Below are 21,409 nucleotides of genomic sequence, written 5' to 3'. Positions count from 1 at the left end.
CCACTTGGGGAGTGAACCAGTGGATGGGAAGAACTTTCTGTCTCTCCTTTGCTCTGTAAATCTTACTTTCCAATAAATAAATTCTTGAAAAAACAAAACAAAACAAAAAAACGGATTATTACTGATAAGTTCTCAGCCTGTCGCAACAGCCTAGTGGCTAAATCCTTGCCCTGCATGGCCGGGATGCCATGTGGATGCTGGCTCATATTCTGGCTGCTCCACTTCCTTTCCAGCTCCCTGCTTGTGGCCTGGGAAAGCAAGAGAGGACAGCCCAAAGTCTCGGGACCCTGCACCCATGTGAGAGACCCGGAAGAGGCTCCTGACTTCCTTTCAGCTCAGCTCCCTCCAGCTGTTGGGGCCACTTGGGGAGTGAACCAGCAGATGGAAAATCTTTCTCTCTGCATCTCTTTCTTTTTGTATCTTTATATTTCCAATTAAAAAAAAAAAACTTAAAAAAGAATTGTACCTATCTAAGCAGAGAGTAAGAATCGGACTCTGTGGGCCCAGTGGCGTGGCCTAGCAGCTAAGGTTCTCACCTTGAACGCGCCGGGAACCCACATGGGTGCCGGTACTAATCCCAGCATCTCCGCTTCCCATCCAGCTCCCTGCTTGTGGCCTGGGAAAGCAGTCGAGGACAGCCCAAAGCTTTGGGACCCTGCCCCCGTGTGGGAGACCAGGAAGAAGTTCCTGGATCCTGGCTTTGGACCGGCATAGCATCGGCTGTTACGCTCACTTGGGGAGTGAATCATCGGGTGGAAGATCTTCCTCTCTGTCTCTCCTCCTCTCTGTATATCTGACTTTCCAATAAATAAATAAATCTTTTAAAACAAACAATCAAAAAAGAATCGGACTCCGTAAGGGTAGGTGTTAAACCCCCAGACTGCGGGCACACTTACCACGTTTGCCAGCGCGCTGCGCACCAGCTGCTTCTGCGCTTCCTTTGCCCTCTGCCTCGCCTCCAGGGCCGCCAGACGCTTCCGATTGTCCTCAGCGTGCTTCTCCTTAGCACTCAGGTCGGACAGCTCACTGACAGAACGGGAGACATGAACGCTGCTGTCCTGACGGTCCCTCCTTCGAGAGACCTCCAGTGACTTGTGAAGCGACGTGCCTGGATCGGATCTTGCTCCCTCTATTCCTGTGGTGCTCTGGCAACCGTCTTTGTCGTGGTCTGCCCTGTGAATCTTGGCACCGAGACTTGAAGAGTTCTCACCTTTCGATTGCACCAGCCCAGAAACGGAAGCTCTGCTTCCCTTTTCTGAACTGCTAGGGGATAGCACCTTAGGGCGCTGGTGCTCCAGCAGAGACCCTCCTTTCTGAAGCTGAATGTCGTTTGACTCTTTCTCCTTCTCTGAGTGTTGGAAGGAAGTCAGTTTGCCGGTTGGGCCATTAGGAGATGAGAAGCGATTTTCCATAGAAATGTTACTAGAATCCTGTTTCAAGGAAGACCTCTCCTTATTGTTCGAAGCAGGACTGTCTTGCAAGGACTTTGTCCCTGATTCCTCTCCATAGAGGCTGCCTATTCCCTTAAAAGCCTGGAATTTCGGCTTCAAGTTGGCCTTGGGTTTCTGTTTATCACAGATGTTTTCTTCTAACAGGGAAGCCACGATTTCCTCAGGGTTAATGCACTGCCTGCCTCTGCAGAGGCTGCGGGCAGTGCTGGGACTCCTGGGGGCCTTGCTCCTCTTGGAGCAGGTGGTAGTTTCTGGGCTCTGGTTCTCAGTATCTTCGCCCGTAGCGCGCGTATCACAGGCGGCCATTTGTTCCAAATCAGCCAGAGTGAGGCTGAGACGAGGACAGTTTCTCATGATGGTGTTATATTCCTCATCTCCTTCGGACTCAGAAGCAGAATCGGCATCTTCACTGCTCCCGGAGTCAGGTGGAACTTTATGCTTAAGATGCTCTGGTCCGTTACTTAGGGCTGACTTTGCATTGCTTTTGCTTTTTCGTACATGAATACATGGATCAGAAAGCTCACAATTTTCTTTGCTTTTCAACCTTTTCCTGTGGGTAGCTTTTTCCGTTTGTGAACATTCTGTACTATTTTTTATCTTGCTGGCGGTTTTATTCGCTGCAAGGATTTCATCGGTATCTCCTGAGTCATAGCCACCGTCATTGTCCGCGCTGCTACGATGCCCAGGACTATTCGTTTTGATATCTAAACTTGCCAAAGAATCAAGCTGGCAAACACTTGACTTGAAATCCTCTTTTACAACTTCAAAAGCATCATTTTCAGATTCATTGATTGAGGCACGCAAAGTTCTCCGTGAATGTTCCTCTTCTGCGATCATTGCTCTCAATTCCTCTTCAGAGTCGATATCGTCATCAGACGTGCTATTTCTCTCCCAGGCATTTTCTAAACCAGAAGTCTGAAAAAGTCCATTTCTGACTCTCTGAGCGCTGCAGGCGGGTGCGGACAGCGACTCCGGAGTAACTGCCTCAGAAGGCGTTTTCTGTGCAGCTTGCTGCTGTCCTGATGAGCTACTCTGTGCCGTTCGATGGCCCCTTGGACTGAGAGCCAGAGGCCCGCTGGAACCCTCACCCTTCGGCATTTTCACTATTTTCTTGGGAGGGCCCCGGAAGTCAGAGAACTCTCCTCGCCGTTTCTTACTCATGGCGTCATCCCCTCCTTGCAGCTCCCAGGTGAGGCTTGCTACAGGAACCGTCTCCGTGAAATCCCCCCCAATCTTCTTTAGGTTGTGGCAGTACTTGGACGGGTCATATTTTATGACGTGACTCAAAGTCAAGGAGCAAAATCAAGTGGGGAAAGCCTAGCAGTCTGGTTCAGATACAACAAGGCAGTTTGATGTCTAAGGAATCATTTATTTTACCTTACTCTCAGCTTCCTAGCAACAAAATGGAGACTTAACCTTGTAATCTTTCAAAGACCGTGGAATCAAGCTTTCTACGACACCTCCTGAGTTAAAAATTAAGCAGTATCATTACCAGTTGGTGGAATTCATCTGCACGGTACATAGACAGAACAGGAAACCCATTCAGATTACATTCCGACTACGCTGGCCCAAGGCTACTTCCTAACACTGTAAAGCAGAGGACGGAGGGGGAACTCACAGGGCACGGCTAGACAACCCAGAATTCTTTGGCCATTTCTGTCTCCTTAGCTCTGACTCTTCGCTCAGGGGGTGTCCGTTTCGTAGTGACTTACACTTTACAGCACACCTTTAAGGCCATTGGTAAAAAGACGGTACTCTCAACCAGACCTGCTGGCTGGCTGGCATTTCCCAGGAGGGTTCCAATTCATAGCAATGCATTGTAATGGTAGCTATCATTTACTGATTTCCTAACACACGAACAGACCAGTGTAGACTGCATTAAGCCACCACTCTTGAACAGTCTCTCTCTTCACTTATGACTGCTTGACAGATGCCATGCTATGTGAGTTGAGCTATACAGAGACATAAAGGTCTGTATTCCTTGGTTCCACTTCCTTCAAGATCTTCCTCTTTGCTATCAGTGGTTGCTGCTGATAGGAAGCCAAAAGCGGAAAGGAGAAATTGTCACTTCTCTGGCCCTGGTCCCCTTGACACAGAGGGTAGAAATGGTTATGGCCAGTGCTACCACCACCTAGACAGGCAGTATTGCACTGCATCTGAGGACATACCTCTCTGCTCCTTTGGCCTCTAGGTGGCAGTAGTTAGTTAGCTATAGTCTGACTACTCTCCTGGGTTGTAACACTGTGCCTGTTACAATCCTTCAATCACTGCAAGTGTTCCTGCCTCTCAGACTGAGTCCTAAGTCATGATCATTGCCCAGAAGCCCATGAAATCAGGCCTACAGGGTCTCAGACCGCCTGGTCTCCCTAAACCGGCATCAGAAGTTGCCAATCTTATACTCTAGTGTCCCTCCAATCACATTCTCCTGTCACAATTTTACCTGCTATTTTTATCTTTCTTGGGTCACTGCCTGGCACTCTTGTATTCATTCAAAATCCACCTCAAATTCTTCTGAAGGCTTCTCTTACGATGGCCCTTGTTTTCTTGCCCTTCTTTAGCTCCTTAAGCTAAACAAAAAAAAAACCCAGCTAGGACTCCATGTGTAAAGGGAAGATGTATAAATTAGTAAATGAATCTGATTCTTGGCTTCATTTACACTGCTTGGTTATAAAAACCTTCATTACACTGTTTTGATTTTCTAATATTTCACATATGAAAGTGGATCTACCTTGGGGAAATTGTGAACATACAAACTGTTGAATAAACATCTGAGTTTTGCGGAAGAAGGTATATATTTTTTTTAACTCGAAAGTATCTTTCACGTATCTATCACCGCGGCAAAGTGTAATTCACCTGAGAGGCCTATACAAAGGATATTTTGCGTTTGCGTTGATTCTTAAGGTGAAGCACAGGTAGGACTCTTCCAAATTTACTGACAACCCAATTCTAGAAGAAATGAGAAAAAATAATACATTTTATATTTCCCCACAAAAGGAAAAGGCAGAGACAATGCATCTCCAATCTTTTCAAAGCTGAATGCACACAGGGGTATGGTCATTGCTGAGTGGTGTCACAATGAAGTGAATTCTCAGAGACAGAAGGTGTGTGAGAAAAACAAAAAGGAACAAGGAGGCACAGTCAATAATCCCAAACACAGGAAATGCTAATAAAAATAACAGCCCCGGTGCGCTCGCTTCACACACATACAGAAGGCACTGTTCCGCCAGGAAGCCCACTGTCCCAGGATCGGGGGGGGGCTCAGCGATACCCCGGGACGCTCTGAGCCTCAAGGCAGCACAGCTGACATAAGGGAGCCCTACACAAATGCACACATGCTCCTGACCAATCTGTGAATGGATGGCTGTTGTCGGTAAATAGCACTGAAGACAGGGGTGAAGCACATGACTGGTATCAGCTAATCCCAACCATGTCGCCAGTGCTAGCGAGAGATCTCAAAGAGAAGGGTGTGTCAGCTCCGCGGAGGCTGTCCGTGTGACTTGGGTACGTGCTGAGTGCTCAGTACCAGGCTGGGAAGGCAACTCTGCCTGCTTCTCCTGCACAGGACGCCTTCACGATCAAAAAACAGCCCGGCCACGTCCGGTGCGACAGCAGGAGCAAGGCTCAACTCATGTCCAGGCCTCTTTTCTGTAGTAAGTTCTAATTGTTCGATAAGACGCCAATTCAACATATTTCTAGAAGAAAAACAAAGTCCCAACTCCCCCTAAACGTAACAGCCATTAACAAACATTAAACATGGGCCTGGTGACCTAGTGGCTAAAGTCCAGGCCTTGAACGCGCCAGGATCCCATATGGGCGCCAGTTCTAATCCCGGCAGCTCCACCTCCTTTCCAGCTCCCTGCTTGCGGCCTGGGAAAGCAGTTGAGCATGGCCCAAAGCTTTGGGACCCTGCACGCACGTGGGAGACCTGGAAGAAGTTCCTGGATCCTGGCTTCGGATTGGCATAGCATCGGCCATTGCGCTCACTTGGGGAGTGAATCATCAGACAGAAGATCTTCCTCTCTGTCTCTCCTCTTCTCTGTATATCTGACTTTCCAATAAATAAATAAATCTTTTAGAAAAACAAAACAAACAAACAAAAAAACAGTAAACGTGAGTCCCTCGTGACCTGTATCCCTTAGCAGACTGCCTCCGCTTGGACCCTGATGGTGTCTCTATAAAACGAAGCAGCACCTTCCAAGCCATCCAGGAGTCTCTGAACTGCTTCAAAGCAAAGGAAAGGGCAACTGCCTGAGGACATGAGCCACATGTTGCGTTCCTCAGTGTTCAGGCTGCCAGACTCACCTTGTGCCCTGGTACTTCCGTCCCTGGCACGGCTTTCATATGGAAATCCACTGCTCCCATCTTTTCTAACAAGTTGCTGTTACCTGTTGCCGAGTTTTCTTTCTTCGCTTTTGCTTCTTCTCTCTCCTGGGCCAATCTGAATCAGACAGAAAATACACTCAAACTAGATCAACCAGGCAAGGCCCACATCGTAGCACGGCAGGTCAAGCTGCCTGAGGTGCTGACACACTGCAAGAGCGCCCACTCAAGTCCCAGCTGTTCCACTTCCGCTCTAGCTCCCTGTGCGAAGCACCCGGGACGGCAGATGGCAGCCCGAGGGACTGGGCCCCTGTCACCCATGTGGGAGACCCACATGGAGTTTCAGACTCTTGGCATCAGTCTGGCCCACCCCAGGGTATTGAGGCCATTTGGGGAATGAACCGGTGAATAGAAGACTCTCGCCAACTCGGCACTTCAAATAATGTTAGAAAAAAAGCAATAAAAAATTTTCATAATACAATACTTAAGAAGCACAAAGAACACAAAACATAATCCTTGTCCCATGTCTGACCGTTACCATGTTGCCTACTTACTTCAGCTTAATTCTATTTGTAGACTTGCACATGTGCAATCCAGATGGCACTGCAGATAACTGGGTGCCGTTCTTTCTTCACCTCCTCATTATACATCCAGACAACACCACCGTGATTGCCGGATGGCATCAATACATAAACCTCATCCAGTAGGTGCAGAGTTGAGCACTCAGAGGTCTTGAAAGGCTTCTCTCTTTTGTTTTGAGGGGCCAGCCAACATTGCTTTCTCAGGCACATTAGCAGGGAGCTGGATTGGAAGCAGAGCAGCTGGGTCTTGTACTGATGCCACTGTGGGATCTGGTGCCTCAAGAGGAGGCTTAACATGCTACGCCTCACTGTACCAGCCCCCCAAGTCTCTCACACTACAACACAAGGCTTCTCCCAGAAGTGCTCACTGCTATTAGTCCCCCCAGTCTGTTCCCAGCAGACACCCCAAAACCCATGAGAGGAGAGACAGATCACAAGCTAAGTGTCCCCATTCAGCCTGTGCACATCTGGCATTCTATGCATCCTTTCTCCACTCAGGAGCCCTCATGAGAAAGCAGTGCCCTCAGAGAGCCATCAGTTAAGTATTTATGACTTCTGGTATCCTAATGGAGAGAATGCCACACAAGTTCCAATTTAAAGTACTTCCTCTTATTAGGCCTGACTGACAGCCCTGAAGAATCCTCACTGCTCAGTGCCTTTCACTTGCAATACCCTAGACGTGCTTCTCAGGCACAAGTGCACAGACACTGCAAGGCAGCAGCACAGCCCTCTCAGGATGCAGCCCAGAACCCACCCAGGGTCCACACTCAGCCCTCTCAGGATGCAACCCAGAGCCCGCCCAGGGTCCACACTCAGCCCTCTCAGGATGCAGCCCAGAGCCCGCCCAGGGTCCACACTCAGCCCTCTCAGGATGCAGCCCAGAACCCGCCCAGGGTCCACACTCAGCCCTCTCAGGATGCAGCCCAGAACCCACCCAGGGTCCACACTCAGCCCTCTCAGGATGCAGCCCAGAGCCCGCCCAGGGTCCACACTCAGCCCTCTCAGGATGCAGCCCAGAGCCTGCCCAGGGTCCACACTCAGCCCTCTCAGGATGCAGCCCAGAACCCACCCAGGGTACATACTCAGCCCTCTCAGGATGCAGCCCAGAGCCCACCCAGGATCCACACTCAGCCCTCTCAGGATGCAGCCCAGAGCCCACCCAGGGTACACACTCAGCCCTCTCAGGATGGAGCCCTGAGTCAACCCAGGGTACACACTCAACACTGCTGAATGCAAGGCACATGGCGACACTGTTCCCAAGCAGAGGTCCTCTGCTGAAGAACAGCAAACTGCAACCTGACCCACAAGACCACTCCCTCAAAATACACCTCCAGGGCCTGGCGCAGTGGCCAAGAGGCTAAAGTCCTTGCCTTGCACACACAGGGATCCCTATGGATGCTGGTTCTAATCCCGGCTGCTCCACGCCTGTGGCCAGGGATAGCAGTAGAGGAGGGCCCAAAGCCTTGGAATCCTGCACCCATGTGGGAGACCTGGAAGAAGCTCCTGGCTCCTGGCTTCAGATCGATGCACCTCAGGCCACTGCAGCCACATGGGGAGTGAACCAGTGGAAGGAAGATCTTCCTCTGTGTCTTTCTTCCTCTCTGTAAATCTGCCTTTCCAATAAATAAATGAATCAATCTTAAAAAAAGGAAAACGCCCCCAATTAGCTACTTGCCACTTTACATCTTTCCTTGTAATATTTTCTTGGTGGTCTAGAATCTCATCAGCTCTCCTGGTCACTCCAACTGTATAATTTTTTAAGATTCATTTATTTTTATTAGAAAGAGATTTACAGAGAGAAAGAGAGACAAACATCTTCCATCCACTGGTTCACTCTCCCAAGTGGCTACAACAGCCAGAGCTGAGCCGATTTGGAGCCTGGAGCCTCTTCCGGGTCTCCCATGCAGGTGCAGGGTCCCAAGGCTTTGGGCCATCCTTTACTGCTTTCCCAGGCCACAAGCAGGGAGCTGGATGGGAAGCAGGGCCGCCGGGATTAGAACCAGTGTCCATATGATACGAAGGTGCACAAAAGACGAGAACTTTTAGTCCCTAGGCTCCACGACAGGCCCCATCTGCACACTCTTTGTTCAAGCTCTTAAGGTATTTCCTATTTTGTTTTGACTGATTTTTTTTTTTTACTTTCATTTTTAATGTTGTTTGCATAGTTCAGAGGGATGTATGCCCATGTAAATTTCTGATTAGCCTGGGGAAGGTAGAGGCATGGAGGAAGATGTGTGGGATCAAACTGTCAATTATTTTTTTCTTTTTTTTTTTTTACTCCTGTGTCCACAGAGAAGCTGGGAAGAGAGCTGCTACTTGCTGTCAGACTGTATCAGCATCCAGGAATGGGGGCTGGTCATTTGATGATGTCTTACAGATCCCACGTGGGGAACAGTTTTCCGTGTTACTTGAGTGGTTTTGATAGTGCTGAGGCTTCAACAGCTCCATTGCAACCGAGTTGAGGAAATTTTTCCAAGGTTGACTGGCTACCAAGTCCACCTTAGCGCACCCACCCACAGGCCCAGGAACAGGCTGCAAGTCTTGACCATGAAAGTGTGTTTCCTGTTTTGATAAAGCTCCCAAATGAATACAATCTTTTCTCTGTGAAATTAGCTTCAGGGTTGTAAGCGTTCTAATGGTAGTTACACTGTCTTCCTCTTAAGCCACTAGCATATTTATTCTCCACCTTCATACAGGGATCTCCTATTACCTTTCAGCTTTGTAGGATACTATCATTAACAAGCTCAATAAAAGTCATTCAGTGGGCCTGGTGCATTAGCCTAGCGGTTGAAGTCCTCGCCTTGCACACGCTGAGATCCCATATGGGCGCCAGTTCGTGTCCCAGCAGCCCTGCTTCCCATCCAGCTGCCTGCTTGTGGCCTGGGAAAGCAGTCGAGCACAGCACAAAGCTTTGGGACACTGCACCCACGTGGGAGATCCCAAGGAGGCTCCGGGCTCCTGGATTTGCATTGGCACAGCTCTGGCCGTTGCAGTGACTTGGGAGAGTGAACCAGTGGAAGGAAGATCTTCCTCTCTGTCTCTCCTCCTCTCTGTACATCGGACTTTCCCCCCAAAAAATAAATAAGTCTTTTTTTTAAAAGTCATCAAGTAGTGGCTATTAAAATCAAAACATATATAACTGTAACATTCAATAATTGCACATTTTGACATAAACCCCAGGAAATACCCGCACATACGCAGACACTGACCCGTATCAGGAAAAAATGGGAACCACCTAAGTGTTATTCTCACGAAAAAGTAGAAAAAGTTTGTTTGCCCAGTCACAATCATCTTCTGAAATAATACTGCAAATCATTACAAACAACAGGGATCTATATTGCCACAAAAGCTTGTGTTAAAAAAGAAAATTATTTTATTTCTCAACATGTATATCAACATAAAGGCACAAGATGATCTTTTTCCTTAGGGGCTGCGGTGGCATGAACTCAAAGAGGAATTTAAGTTCAACTTATAATGTTTGAACATGTTAAGAACATAATATCCTATTACTTGGCAAATTTCAAACAAACTAAATGATTATCTCGAACCATTCCTAACATAAGAAGCCTTACACACATGCAGAGCAAGTCTCACCTATGTAAGAAGCTTTCCTTTGCCAGCTGAATTTGTAGTGTTCCACCTTTCCACTTTGTTTTATTTAAAATGGACATACCTATAAAGTAAAAAAAAAATATTACCCTAGGTCATGGCAGCATAAATATATACAAGCATGTGCTTTTTAAAAGTTATTTAGAACCAAGAAGAGTAGGCTTATTTATTACCAAAAGACACAGAGGAACTAGAAGAAAGAAAATTAGACTTGAGCAGAGGCAAGCCGACCAGCTGCCTTCTGAGCATTCTCAGGGACAGCTCTCCCCCTGCACCCCTGCAGCTCGCATGGCCAGCCAGCTGCCTTCTCCTGAGCATTCCCGGGGACAGCTTTCCCCTGCACCCCTGCAGCTCGCATGGCCAGCCAGCTGCCTTCTCCTGAGCACTCCCGGGGACAGCTCTCCCCCGCACCCCTGCACCTCACAGGACCAGCCAGCTGCCTTCTCCTGAGCTCTCCCGGGGACAGCTCTCCCCTGCACCCCTGCACCTCACAGGGCCAGCCAGCTGCCTTCTCCTGAGCACTCCCGGGGACAGCTCTCCCCTGCACCCCTGCACCTCACAGGGCCAGCCAGCTGCCTTCTCCTAAGCACTCCTGGGGACAGCTCTGCCCCTGCACCTCACAGTGCTGAAGGCTGGAGTGACACCAAAGAAGCAAACTGCAAATTGCTCATTGACTATTCAGAAACGTCTAGTAACAACAGCACTATTTAATATTTCCTTGTTATTTCTCACACTGTAAGTGTGAAGCACTAATGCACGTTTTTCAGTCATTCAGACATTCCAGAATGCTGAAGCACTTCTCTTTATCCCTGCACACTGAGTATCACTCCATAGTCTACAAATAACTGAGCTGTGCAAACTGCTGTGCCCTAACATCTCATCTCTTTTTTCATCTACTCAATTTCCTTAATAAAAACCACTGACAGATAAATTTTCTATGTGGTGGTTAATATACTAAGTAACATGCATTGTTTGATTTAAGGTAGTCTTACAGTACAATTATGGGACAAGTCCTTTCTTTGGCCATTTACAAGACAAAGCAAACTAAAAGTTAAGGTTTAAATACCTTATCACAGATAATATCACTGAGCCACTGCATTCTTTTATTTATTTACTTACTTGAAAAGCAGAGTTACAGAGAGAGGGGATGCAGTGATCTTTGATTGACCGGTTCACTCCCCAGATGGCCCCAACAGCTGGGGTCACCTTGACCTCCGGCATGGGTGGTGGCGACTCAGACCTGTGGGCCACCTTGCACTGCCTTTCCTGGACCATCAGCAAGGAACAGCCACGACTCGAATCGGCACCCATTTGGCATGCTGGCATTACAGGCGGCTTTCCTGGCCACACCACAAAGCCAGCCTTGTGCCACAACTTTGTATTTGCTCAATTACAAGGATAATTAAGCAAATTTTGTTTGGTAAATGAAATTATATTAAAAAAAAAAAAAAAACCACCACCACAACAAAAACACACCCTGCTATTCGCTTTCCTTCAGTAAAATGTTCCCTTTACTTAACTCTGTCAGTTTTCAAGTAACTGGACTGTGTCACTATACTAGGAACAGCACGTACCATCTGCCCTTCCTTGTTTGTTGAAAGCAACCAGTTGCCCTGGGCTGCACTAGTTATTCACAACAGACGTCATACTTTTAAGGATGTGCTTGTAGAAGGGGGTCATCTGAACCCTTCTCCTATTAACGATATTTAATGACAAGGGTTAGCTACCTAAGCAATGAACACTCCTAGGAGTATAGTAAAATATATGCTGAAAATGTGCAATCAACAACTTCTATGAAAATTTGACCCTCAAATACCTGAGAACAGCGGTTTCTGGGTGAACCACCTAGCAATGTGTTGTTAAGTTTGCTACCCCAGGGTCCAGCGTGATAGCGCAGCAGCTAAGGTCCACGCCTTGAACGCACCAGGATCCCATATGGGCGCCAGTTCTAACCCCGGCAGCCCTGCTTCCCATCCAGCTCCCTGCCTGTGGCCTGGGAAAGCAGCGGAGAACGGCCCAAAGCCTTGAGACCCTGAACCCCGCATGTGGGAGACCCGGAAGAAGTTCCTGGCTCCTGGCTTCAGATTGGCTCAGCTCCAGCCGTTGCGGTCAGTTGGAGAGTGAACCATCGGACAGAAGATCTTCCTCTCTGTTTCTCCCCCTCTCTGTATATCTGCCTTTCCAATTAAAAAAAAAAGTTTGCTACCCCAGTGGGGACCAGCAGACCTGCCGAGCTGCGGGATGCTGAATGTGCTAGCACAGGTGATGCTCGGGACAGCCCGGGAGTGCTCACTGAGATGCAGGTGTGGAATCAGCGCTACACTGAGACACCAGGCAGCAATGTGGATACACCTGCTCTTCACCAGCCGGCTGACACGTGATAGCAATCAGTACAGAAAACACGTGGCCATCTTACATTTTTTCAAGTCATTTTCTGCTGCTGTGATGTTGACATACGCAAATACTTTCTGTGGGTTTCCTAAAAAAAGAAAATTAAATTTATTTAAAACTCGGCATCCAAAAATCAATGTAAAGATTATGTCTCTTTCAAAAGATGAGCCATAAGAAACTTGCTCTTTTAAGGAAACACTGCTTTTCTGTGGCCATCAAGTTACATTTTTCTAAACATGACTGTCCAAATACTCCAAAAGGAAAGCAACATTCAAATAGCTAAGAAATAATTTTTTAAAAAATTTTTAATAGAGCCCAGCACAGTAGCCCAGTGGCTAAAGCCCTCACCTTGCATGGACTGGGATCCTATATGGACACTGGTTCTAATCCTGGCAGCTCCACTTCCTATCCAGCTCCCTGCTTGTGGCCTGGGAAAGCAGTCAAGGACAGCCCAAAGCCTTGGGACCCTGCACCCGTATGGGAGACCTGGAGAATGTTCCTGGCTCCTGGCTTCAGATCAGCTCAGTTTGGGCCGTTGTGCTCACTTGGGGAGTGAATCATCAAACAGATCTTTCTGTTTCTCCTCCTCTTTGTACATCAGACTTGCCAATGAAAAAACAATCTTTAAAATTTTTTTTCACGGAGATACTTAAAAGGCAGTGTCAGATAACGAGAGAGCTTCATCTCCTGAGTCATTACCTCGATGGTTCAACCTGGAACTTCTCCCAGGTCTCCCACATGAGCGGCACAGGGACTAGGCACTTGGGCCGTCTTTCACTGCTTTTCCCAGGCCAGTAGCAGGAAGTTGGACAAGCAGAGGAACAGGCAAGGCTAGAACCAGTGCCCATTTGGGATGCCAGTGGTGCAGGCAGCAGCTTTATCCACTGTGCTACCACAGGAACCCTAAGGAAACATCCTGACTATACATCAGCGAAACACGATCTAGCGGGAGATTTTAGTAAACATTTCTAAAATCAAAATGGTTTTAAATTTCGCTGTTCAGAAACCGATGGTGACCAAGTTCTGCGTCAGACAAAGCACCTCCAGGGCCTCACAGATGGGGGTCAGCACTCACCCCGACATTCACCTGGGAGCAGTAACCTGAGCTAAACACACAGTGAAGGCCAGCACACTCACCCTGCTCGTCTTTCCGTGTAATGATCTCCACATCAGAAACATCTCCAAATCGGCTGAACTGACTGCGCAGGTCTGCCTCTGCAATGCTCTGGCTGAGGCCACCCACGAAGAGGCGCTTGGTTTCTTGGCTGGCTTTCATGAGGTCTGTGAATCCACTCCGTGTACTAAGGTGGGAAGAGCCAATTTTCCACATTCAGAGAAGAATTCAAACGGAACACCATCCCTGTCTGCCTTCAGTTTCGATGCCAGGCTTGGTCCCCCGGTCCTGACTTCTCCCAACCCCCTCCACGCCCTGCTGAAGCCATCATCTCACAACCTCTGGGACAGATATACACAGGTACACACGGTCTCACTTGAAATGACAGAAAAACGCACGCTCCGCTCCTCTTTGTGCACGATTCAGGGTTTTCGGTATTTTTCCAGGATTCATTAACACACACACATTTATTTACTTGAATAAACGCTGGCAGGAATACGATGTAGCAGACAGTAGTAGGCCAAAGCAGATAAAAAGCGCTCTATCCTCACAGTCCTAAGTAAAGAAATGCTGCAGATACACTATTTTGCTACCATAAAAAAAAAAAATGTCTGCAAAGTGCTGTTTAGGCACAAAGAGCAACAATAAGGGCTGGTTTGATTATGCCCCTGTATGAACAATTACGCATACACTAGTTTGTTTCTACGTATTCAAGTCCTATTCCCAAGGATACACAGAACATCAGTGGTGAGAATAGAATTAGATTGCGGGTCTAACTGCAGAACCTCAGGTTCTTGACATCGCATCACTAAGATGCTCGCACGAGGGACTGGCAGGAGCATCTGCAAAGCTACTGAAGTCAGCCGTCCAGCACGTTCCACCCTGACGTTTCCCAGCACGCGGGCGAGAGCTCGGGCGTACCTCTCCCGGGCAGCCTCGGCGCCTCAGCAGCACGCCCACGCAAGCCTCCTGCCTCCCTCGCAGGCCACGCAAGGCTGACACGGGAGAGGACAGACCCACCGTCCCGCCACGTTCCGAGCCCCACTTGCCCCTCGACACTTCCGGCGGCGACAGCCGGCTCCCATGCACAGGAACTCAACTAGATACACAGCTCTCCCTTCCCAAGCCACTTCCAACCCCGCCATCTAAGGTTCCGGGATCACTTAGTTTCCCGAGACTCATTTCTTCACTCTCAGCCGTCTCCTTGCCTCCTCCATCTCTTCCATGCCCTTAAGGACCCCAAACTGAAATCCGCCCACCCCCTTTATTTTTCTTACCGAGGAGGATTATCGCCTCCCGGTTAGCCTCTCTTGCGTGAGATCGACGGAAATAAAGGGGCGGAAGATAAATAAAGAGGCGCTCCCTTTCGGGGCATCCGGGAAACACCCCCTCAATGACGTAAGCGTCGAGTCGTTCCAAGGCCGCCTGTGGGGGGGAGCCGGGGAGTACTCGGGTTTGGAATTGGAATGAGCCAAGTCTGGGTGAGGTAGGGACTTTGCTAGCGGACGGCCTAGTGACTCGCAAGGGGACGTCTAGGATTGTGTGCGAAGCGCCCCGCTGTCCGGGCCGCGAGGGTCCCGCAGGTCCCACTGGTCCCCCCCCCGCGGGAGCTGCGGGATGGTGCGCTCCGGGAGCGCGCGCGGCTTGAAAAGCTGGGCCGGCCGGGCGCGGGCAGGGAAGGCTTAGGGGCTGCAGTTGCAGGCTTCGGTGGGCTGCTGCTGGACGCTGCCGTGGACGCTGCCGTGGACGCTGCCGCGCGCTGCTGCTGGGCGCTGTCGTGGACGCTGCCGTGGGTTGCTGCTGGGCTGCTGCTGGGCGCTGTCGTGGACGCTGCTGGACGCTGCCGTGGGCCCCGCCATGGACCCCGCCATGGACCCCCTGCGCGCCGAGGCCCGCGCTCTGCAGGCGGAGATCGCGGCGCTGCGCCGGGCTTGCGACGACCTGCCCGTGCCCTGGAAGGAGGCGTCCAGACTCCAGTACGTGGCCCCAGCACTCTGAAGCCGCTGTCGGTGTGTGTGCGTGAGCCAGGCAGGGGCTTCTCCGCACAGCCCAGCTCTCCTCCCGCGTCCGCTGGGCGGGAATCGCTCCCTCGGCGTGGGCTTCGAGTCTTGTCCTTAGCGGTCGTGAGCCAATCCTTTTGCTAGGAGTTCTCTGGGTTGACAAGTGTTGACAAGTGTTTGTGCCTTGCCTTCGGCCAGTGGTCAGCAGTTCCTCTTGAGGTGTCCTTGTTTTTTGACGCATCCTCTGATTATGACAGGCGATATTGCTATATCACCGGTTCTAATCCCGGCGGCCCACTTCCCATCCAGTTCCCTGCTTGTGGCCTGGAGCCTTGGGACCCTGCACCTGCATGGGAAACCCGGAAGAGACTCCTGGCTCCTGGCTTCGGATGGGCACAGCTCTGGCTGTTGTGGCCACTTGGGGAGTGAATCAGCAGACGAAGATCTTTTTCGGTTTCCTCCTGTCTGTATATCAGACTTTCTACTAAAAAAAAAATCAGTCTTTGAAAAAAAATTTTAACGGAGGCTCTTGGCTTCAGATTAGATCACCTCCTGCTGCTGCCTCTTGGAGACTGAATCTTCCTGTCTCTCCTCCTCTCTGTATACCTAACTTTGCAATAAAAAATAACTTTTAAAAATCCACATTAGGGAAATATTTAGTGTAATCTGGAGAATAATTTTATGCCTCGGTGGTAGGTTCTAATTGTTAACTCCGTTTTAAAGTTAGTAAATCCCAGAGATTATCGAAAGAATTGTCAGTGGGATTGGAATCTCAGAGTCCAGGCACTTCCTTTGTTTAAAGGAGAGGAAAGATCTGTTATTTTTATGCTCTCCCTGTGTCTTCTCAAATTTATAGCCCACTTGGAAAAAGGATTTTTTTAAAATCATGGCTCATGGGATGCAAAGAAATTTCCTCAGCTACAAAGAGTTAGCCAGCTAAGGAAAATGTGTGAAAGTGGAGAGGTGATCAGGAGAATAAGCCTAGAGGCACTTCTCTCCAAGGGAAAGGTCCAGAGAGCAGTTGAAGAGCCTCCCTCCTCCAGGTGTGCCCCGTGATTGGCAGTGTGAGTGTAACCTGGGAGTTGCCTGGAAGAGACTTAAGCTCACCGGGATCTACTGATTTAAGGTTGGCCTTAGCAAGCCGCCTGCCTCCCCCTGAGCAGCACTGTATGGTACTAGGAGGCAGCAGGTCTTACTGGCCACAAGGTGTCATCCTTACCCCGGGTAAAGATCCGACCAGTGTGCCTGCTAGGGTAAGAATCCTGGGAGGGACCTGGTGCCATCATGCATTGCCCACTGGTGCGCATGAATGCCAGAGCTGGAGGGGATCTGTCTGGCAGGGCATTGCCATAGTACCAACAGTGAGTTTTGGGGCAGGGGATGCAAGCTGGGCCATGACACCAACTAACACGCAAGAGGACTAGGTGTGGGGGCATGTTCTGTTATGGGATATGTGGGGGAGCCCCTGTAGGGCTGCAGGAGCCGCTGGTTTGTGCACGAGCTGGGAATGGTGACCAGCCAAGCGAGGCATAGCCATGGAAGTCACAGACACTCATGGGAACTGGGCTTGGGAGCAGGCTGGGTTGGCATAAATGTAGCATCTGTGGGCGTACCGAGCATTGGGTCTGGGGGAGGAGTAGACTGTAGCAAGCACCCAGCCGCAGCAGTGAGAGCTAGGTCTGGGAGCAAGCCTGGTGGGAGAAGGTAGGGGGATTCTACTAAGTTGTAGCTTCTGCTGGGGGTGGACCAGGCCAGGCAGGGTTGGACTACTGGTCAGCATGTGTGTGAGGACTGGTTTGGGTTGTGCCAAGCCTTAACACTGGCATGCATGGGAACCAGGAGTTTTGGCCATGCCAGACTGGGCTGCTTTACCGCTGGCTCACATGAGAGCCAAGGATGGGGGTGGGCTGTGCAGGGCTGGGCTACTGCACCCATTAGAAGGAGATGGGACTGGGAAAGGTCCGTGCCAGGCTGGGTTGGAACACCATAGCATGCGCAGGATCCTAGCTAGGAATGGGCCTGGTAGGGGAAGTAAAATCCTTACACTTGGGGACAAAGATTATCAAAACATATTGAGAAAATACCCCCTCACAGGGCCCAGCGTGGTAGCGTAGTCACTAAATCCTCACCTTGTATGCGCCAGGGTCCCATATGGGTGCCAGTTTGTGTCCTGGCTGCTCCACCTCCCATCCTTGTGACCTGGGAAAGCAGAAGAGATTGACCCAAAGACTTTGGACACTGCACCCCACATGGGAGACCCAGAAGAAGCTCCTGGTTCCTGACTTTGCATTAGCTTAGCTCCAGTCTTGTGGCCACGTGGGGGAGTGAACCAGTACATGGAAGATCTTTGTCACTGCTCTCTGTATACCTGCTTTTCCAATTAAAATAAGGAAATCTTTAAAAAGAAAAGCAGAGAAAGTGGAGTAGCATCCAACCTAGTTATTAACTAATGTTTAACTTTATTTCTGAGTAAAATAAACATGTATTCTCAATGAAGAATGGTATAAGTTAAAACATACTATTATTTATTTGTAATGTTTACCCGTTAGATTTCCTGAGAAACTCTTCTTAGCCTAAAATGTTCTGTACTATTAATTTGCTTGAAACTTGCCAATTTTTTCATACACCTTTTTAAATTCTTTGAAATGTTTTAGGGTATTGGATGGTTGAATCGGAAATTTATAGGTTAGAACTGACATTTTAAAAATTATTGTAAATTATTCCAAAGATGTTTGTAATGTATAGAAGTATGGCAGCATAATTTGATTTGTTCATTTTTGTCGAAATTCAAGATGGCAGTGCACATTTGTTATGAGAAAATTCTTACTGTTGATGGGAAGAAGGGCAAAATGGGAATGGTTGAAGAAAATCGGTGGTATTCGTTGAAAAATGCGTTGTTGGGGTAACTCTTTCTGATGCTTGCTTTTTAGACTGTTATTCCGAGATGCACAGCCTTCGGGATCTGCACGGTGGGGCTCTGCAGAAGGTCTGAGGGCTCAGGTTGGACGCTTAGAGTCAGAGCTTTCATTTCTAAGTGCCCTGACCGGCATCAACATAGGAAGCTACTGCAGGAAGACGGAGGACCTCACAAGCACAGACATGGCAGAGAAGGGTAAGCGTGATGTTGGTATTTATTTCATTCTGCATCAGAAATTGGTTATCACAGTGACGGATTCAAATTCTACAGATTATTTCCGAGTGTGGGTGTGACAAACATTTGTGTCAGGTGTCTTTTGAACATCACACTATGCGTGATACTCTTGAAGAGTGAACGTAGTCACTTTTAGCAGGTACTTTAACAGTCAAGTCATTGAAAGAAAATGCACCATTGATGACATTTTTTTTATCATTCCTCATGGAAGTGAAAGCTACCTCATCTAGTCTTTCACTGTAAATTGTCATGGCCTGTGGCCATGTCCCAGTGGCCAGGCCTTTTTCCAGAAGGGAGGCTGCTGGTCCCAATGATTAATTTTTTTTTTCACTGAAATAATGTGTGGTAGTGGAGAGGGAGAGTGTGGGTACCGTGCAGAGTGCTCTGAGGCACGCTCAGAGTGTGGGCACTCATTGGAGTGGGGAGGTTGGCTTACGTAGAGAAATGGAGTTACGGAATTTCCAGACTGAGTGGCTTGCAAGGACCCGGTAGAGTTACAGGTGCAGAATGCGGAAGGCCTGGGGTAACACTTCCTGCCATAAAAATCAGTATGAACACCGAACAAGGCATCTGAAGAGAGCAGCTGTGGCCACAGTGATTTAGATTTTCAATTTCAGACTGAGATATCACAAGAGATGTCTTCCTTCTAGGCAATCTAGGCAATCTGTATTCTTTCTCTTTTTTTTAAATGCTTAAGATAAAAATTATAAAGAGAAAGATTTAACGCCGGGAATTTAAATAGCTATGAGAATGACCCGAAGTGGTTCAGGAGATTATTAAGTTAGAGTGATAATGGCACTTGAAGGGGAAATATTTTCAACACAAAACAAGACTGACAAGAGCAGCCTGATGGGATCCAGACAGGAAGCATCCCAATCATATTACAACGGGAGCACGTGTCATGTCTTGCATCGCTCTTTCATAACATGAAATCGACGTGAGTGTAGAAAGCTGCAGATGGAACAGCCTGAGAGGCTTCACATTTTGCAAACGCTTGAAAGCTCAGTCATTTTTCACATTTTCTGTTTGGTATAATATGTAAAAGCTTACCAGGTACAGTAAATGATCATTTCTAAGGCCAAGTGCTATGACGTTGCTCAGAACGCTAGTTATAGTCTTGTATTTTAGAAACTTTTTTTTTTTTGCAGAGTTTTTCTTGTGTTGAGCGAGGTAAAAAGTAAAAGGGTTTGATTCAGGACCCACCGCAGTAGCCCTAGCGGCTAAAGTCCTCGCCTTGCATGCGATGGGATCCCATAGGACCGCCGGTTCATGTCCCAGCTGCCCCACTTCCCATCCAGCTCCCTGCTTGTGGCTTGGGAAAGCAGTGGAGGCTGGCCCAAAGCCTTGGGACCCTGCACCCGCATGGGAGAGCCAGAAAAAGCACCTGGTTTCTGCCTTCAGATTGCACAGCTTTGGCCTTTGTGGCCACTTGGGGAGTAAACCAGTGGATGGAAGATCTTTCTCTCTGTATATCTGACTTTCCAATTAAATAAATAAGTAAATCTTAAAAAAAAAAAGTCTTGACTCAGAGTGTGTCAGATGACCTGTGATTCTATCAAATTCTTTTTTTTTTTTTTTTTTTTTAAAGATTTATTTTTATTATTTTTTATTGGAAAGGCGGATATACAGAGAGAAGAGACAGAGAGGAAGATCTTCCGTCCGATGATTCACTCCCCAAGTGAGCGCAACGGGCCGATACTATGCCGATCCGAAGCCAGGAGCCTCTTCTGGGTCTCCCACGCGGGTGCAGGGTCCCAAAGCTTTGGGCCGTCCTCGACTGCTTTCCCAGGCCACAGGCAGGGAGCTGGAAGGGAAGCGGGGCTGCCGGGATTAGAACCGGCGCCCATATGGGATCCCGGGCGTGCTAGGCGAGGACTTAACCACTTGCGCCACCGCGCCGGGCCCTATCAAATTCTTAATTAACAAATATATGCTGCTCTGGCTGAGTCACTTGGCTAGGGAGCTGCTGAAAACACAACTCTTTGAAGTTATTCCTTTCAGCAGCAGTTAATTGTGCTGATAATGGTCTTCTGGTGTGTTCATGAATGTATCTGAAGCTAGATAATCAGATGATCTTTGATCATTCACAGGTGGAGAAAGAGCTCCCATCAGCAACAATTCCCAAATGCCAAAACCACTGGGGCCAGAAGCCAGAAAAATAGTCCAGGTTTCCCACATGAGACAAGAACCCAGTTACTTGCACTGATTCACTCCCCCAACTGACTTAAATGGCCAGACCTGTGCCAAGCGGAAGCTGGAAGTCAGGCGCTTCCTCCTGGTCTCCTGTGGGGGGTGCAGGGGCCCAAAAACTTGGGCCATTCTTCACTGCCTTCCAGGCCATTGGAGGGAACTGGATCAGAAATGGAACAGCCAGGACACAAACTAGCACCCATATGATGCAGACGCCATAGGCCGAAGATTGGCTGCACGCCCCATCATGCTGATCCTAATTCTACCAGTTTTATTTCTCAGTATCACGCTGGCTGTTCTGGATCTGTTGCCTTTCCATGAATGCCTGATTATATATATTTCTGGAGTTTTTAAATGGATTGTGTTGAATGTATAGATCAAGTTTGGAAGAACTGATTTCTTAACAATATTGAATCTTCTGTAGCTATTTTTTAAATTTCAGTTGCAATTCATGAACGGAGTTGCATTTAGCTGTCATGTCTCTTTTAGTCTCCTTTAATCTGGCCAGCCCCTTTGTCTTGTGAACGACAGTGATGTTTTGAAGGCCACTTGTATTATAAATTGTCCATCGGTCTTTTTTTCCCCTGATACATTCTTGAGAT

The 21,409-nt window shown here is 48.5% G+C and overlaps 2 protein-coding genes across 2 annotated transcripts in view; one reads left to right on the top strand and one right to left on the bottom strand.

The window, feature by feature from the left end:
* NOL8 (nucleolar protein 8) overlaps positions 1-14,527 on the bottom strand; it is a 29,484-nt gene extending 14,957 nt beyond the window's left edge. Inside the window, exons 1-7 of the mRNA XM_040962835.1 lie at positions 14,388-14,527; positions 13,490-13,653; positions 12,378-12,440; positions 9,947-10,025; positions 5,754-5,889; positions 4,329-4,397; positions 897-2,729 (exon numbers count right to left, since the gene is read on the bottom strand). Of these exons, the coding sequence (XP_040818769.1) occupies positions 897-2,729; positions 4,329-4,397; positions 5,754-5,889; positions 9,947-10,025; positions 12,378-12,440; positions 13,490-13,628 (2,319 nt within the window). The 5' untranslated portion in view covers positions 13,629-13,653; positions 14,388-14,527. The remainder of the gene's footprint in view (positions 1-896; positions 2,730-4,328; positions 4,398-5,753; positions 5,890-9,946; positions 10,026-12,377; positions 12,441-13,489; positions 13,654-14,387) is intronic.
* Positions 14,528-15,335: 808 nt separating this feature from the next.
* The window catches only part of LOC121145000 (centromere protein P), a 221,490-nt gene continuing 215,416 nt past the window's right edge, over positions 15,336-21,409 (top strand). Inside the window, exons 1-2 of the mRNA XM_040963626.1 lie at positions 15,336-15,442; positions 18,397-18,578. Of these exons, the coding sequence (XP_040819560.1) occupies positions 15,336-15,442; positions 18,397-18,578 (289 nt within the window). The remainder of the gene's footprint in view (positions 15,443-18,396; positions 18,579-21,409) is intronic.

Source organism: Ochotona curzoniae, unplaced genomic scaffold, assembly GCF_017591425.1.
Source record: "Ochotona curzoniae isolate NIBS_2020 unplaced genomic scaffold, NIBS_Ocur_1.0 scaffold_3208, whole genome shotgun sequence".
Taxonomy (NCBI): Eukaryota; Metazoa; Chordata; class Mammalia; order Lagomorpha; family Ochotonidae; genus Ochotona; species Ochotona curzoniae.
Note: the sequence above shows the minus strand (reverse complement) of the source record. Positions and strands in the feature narration are given on the sequence as shown.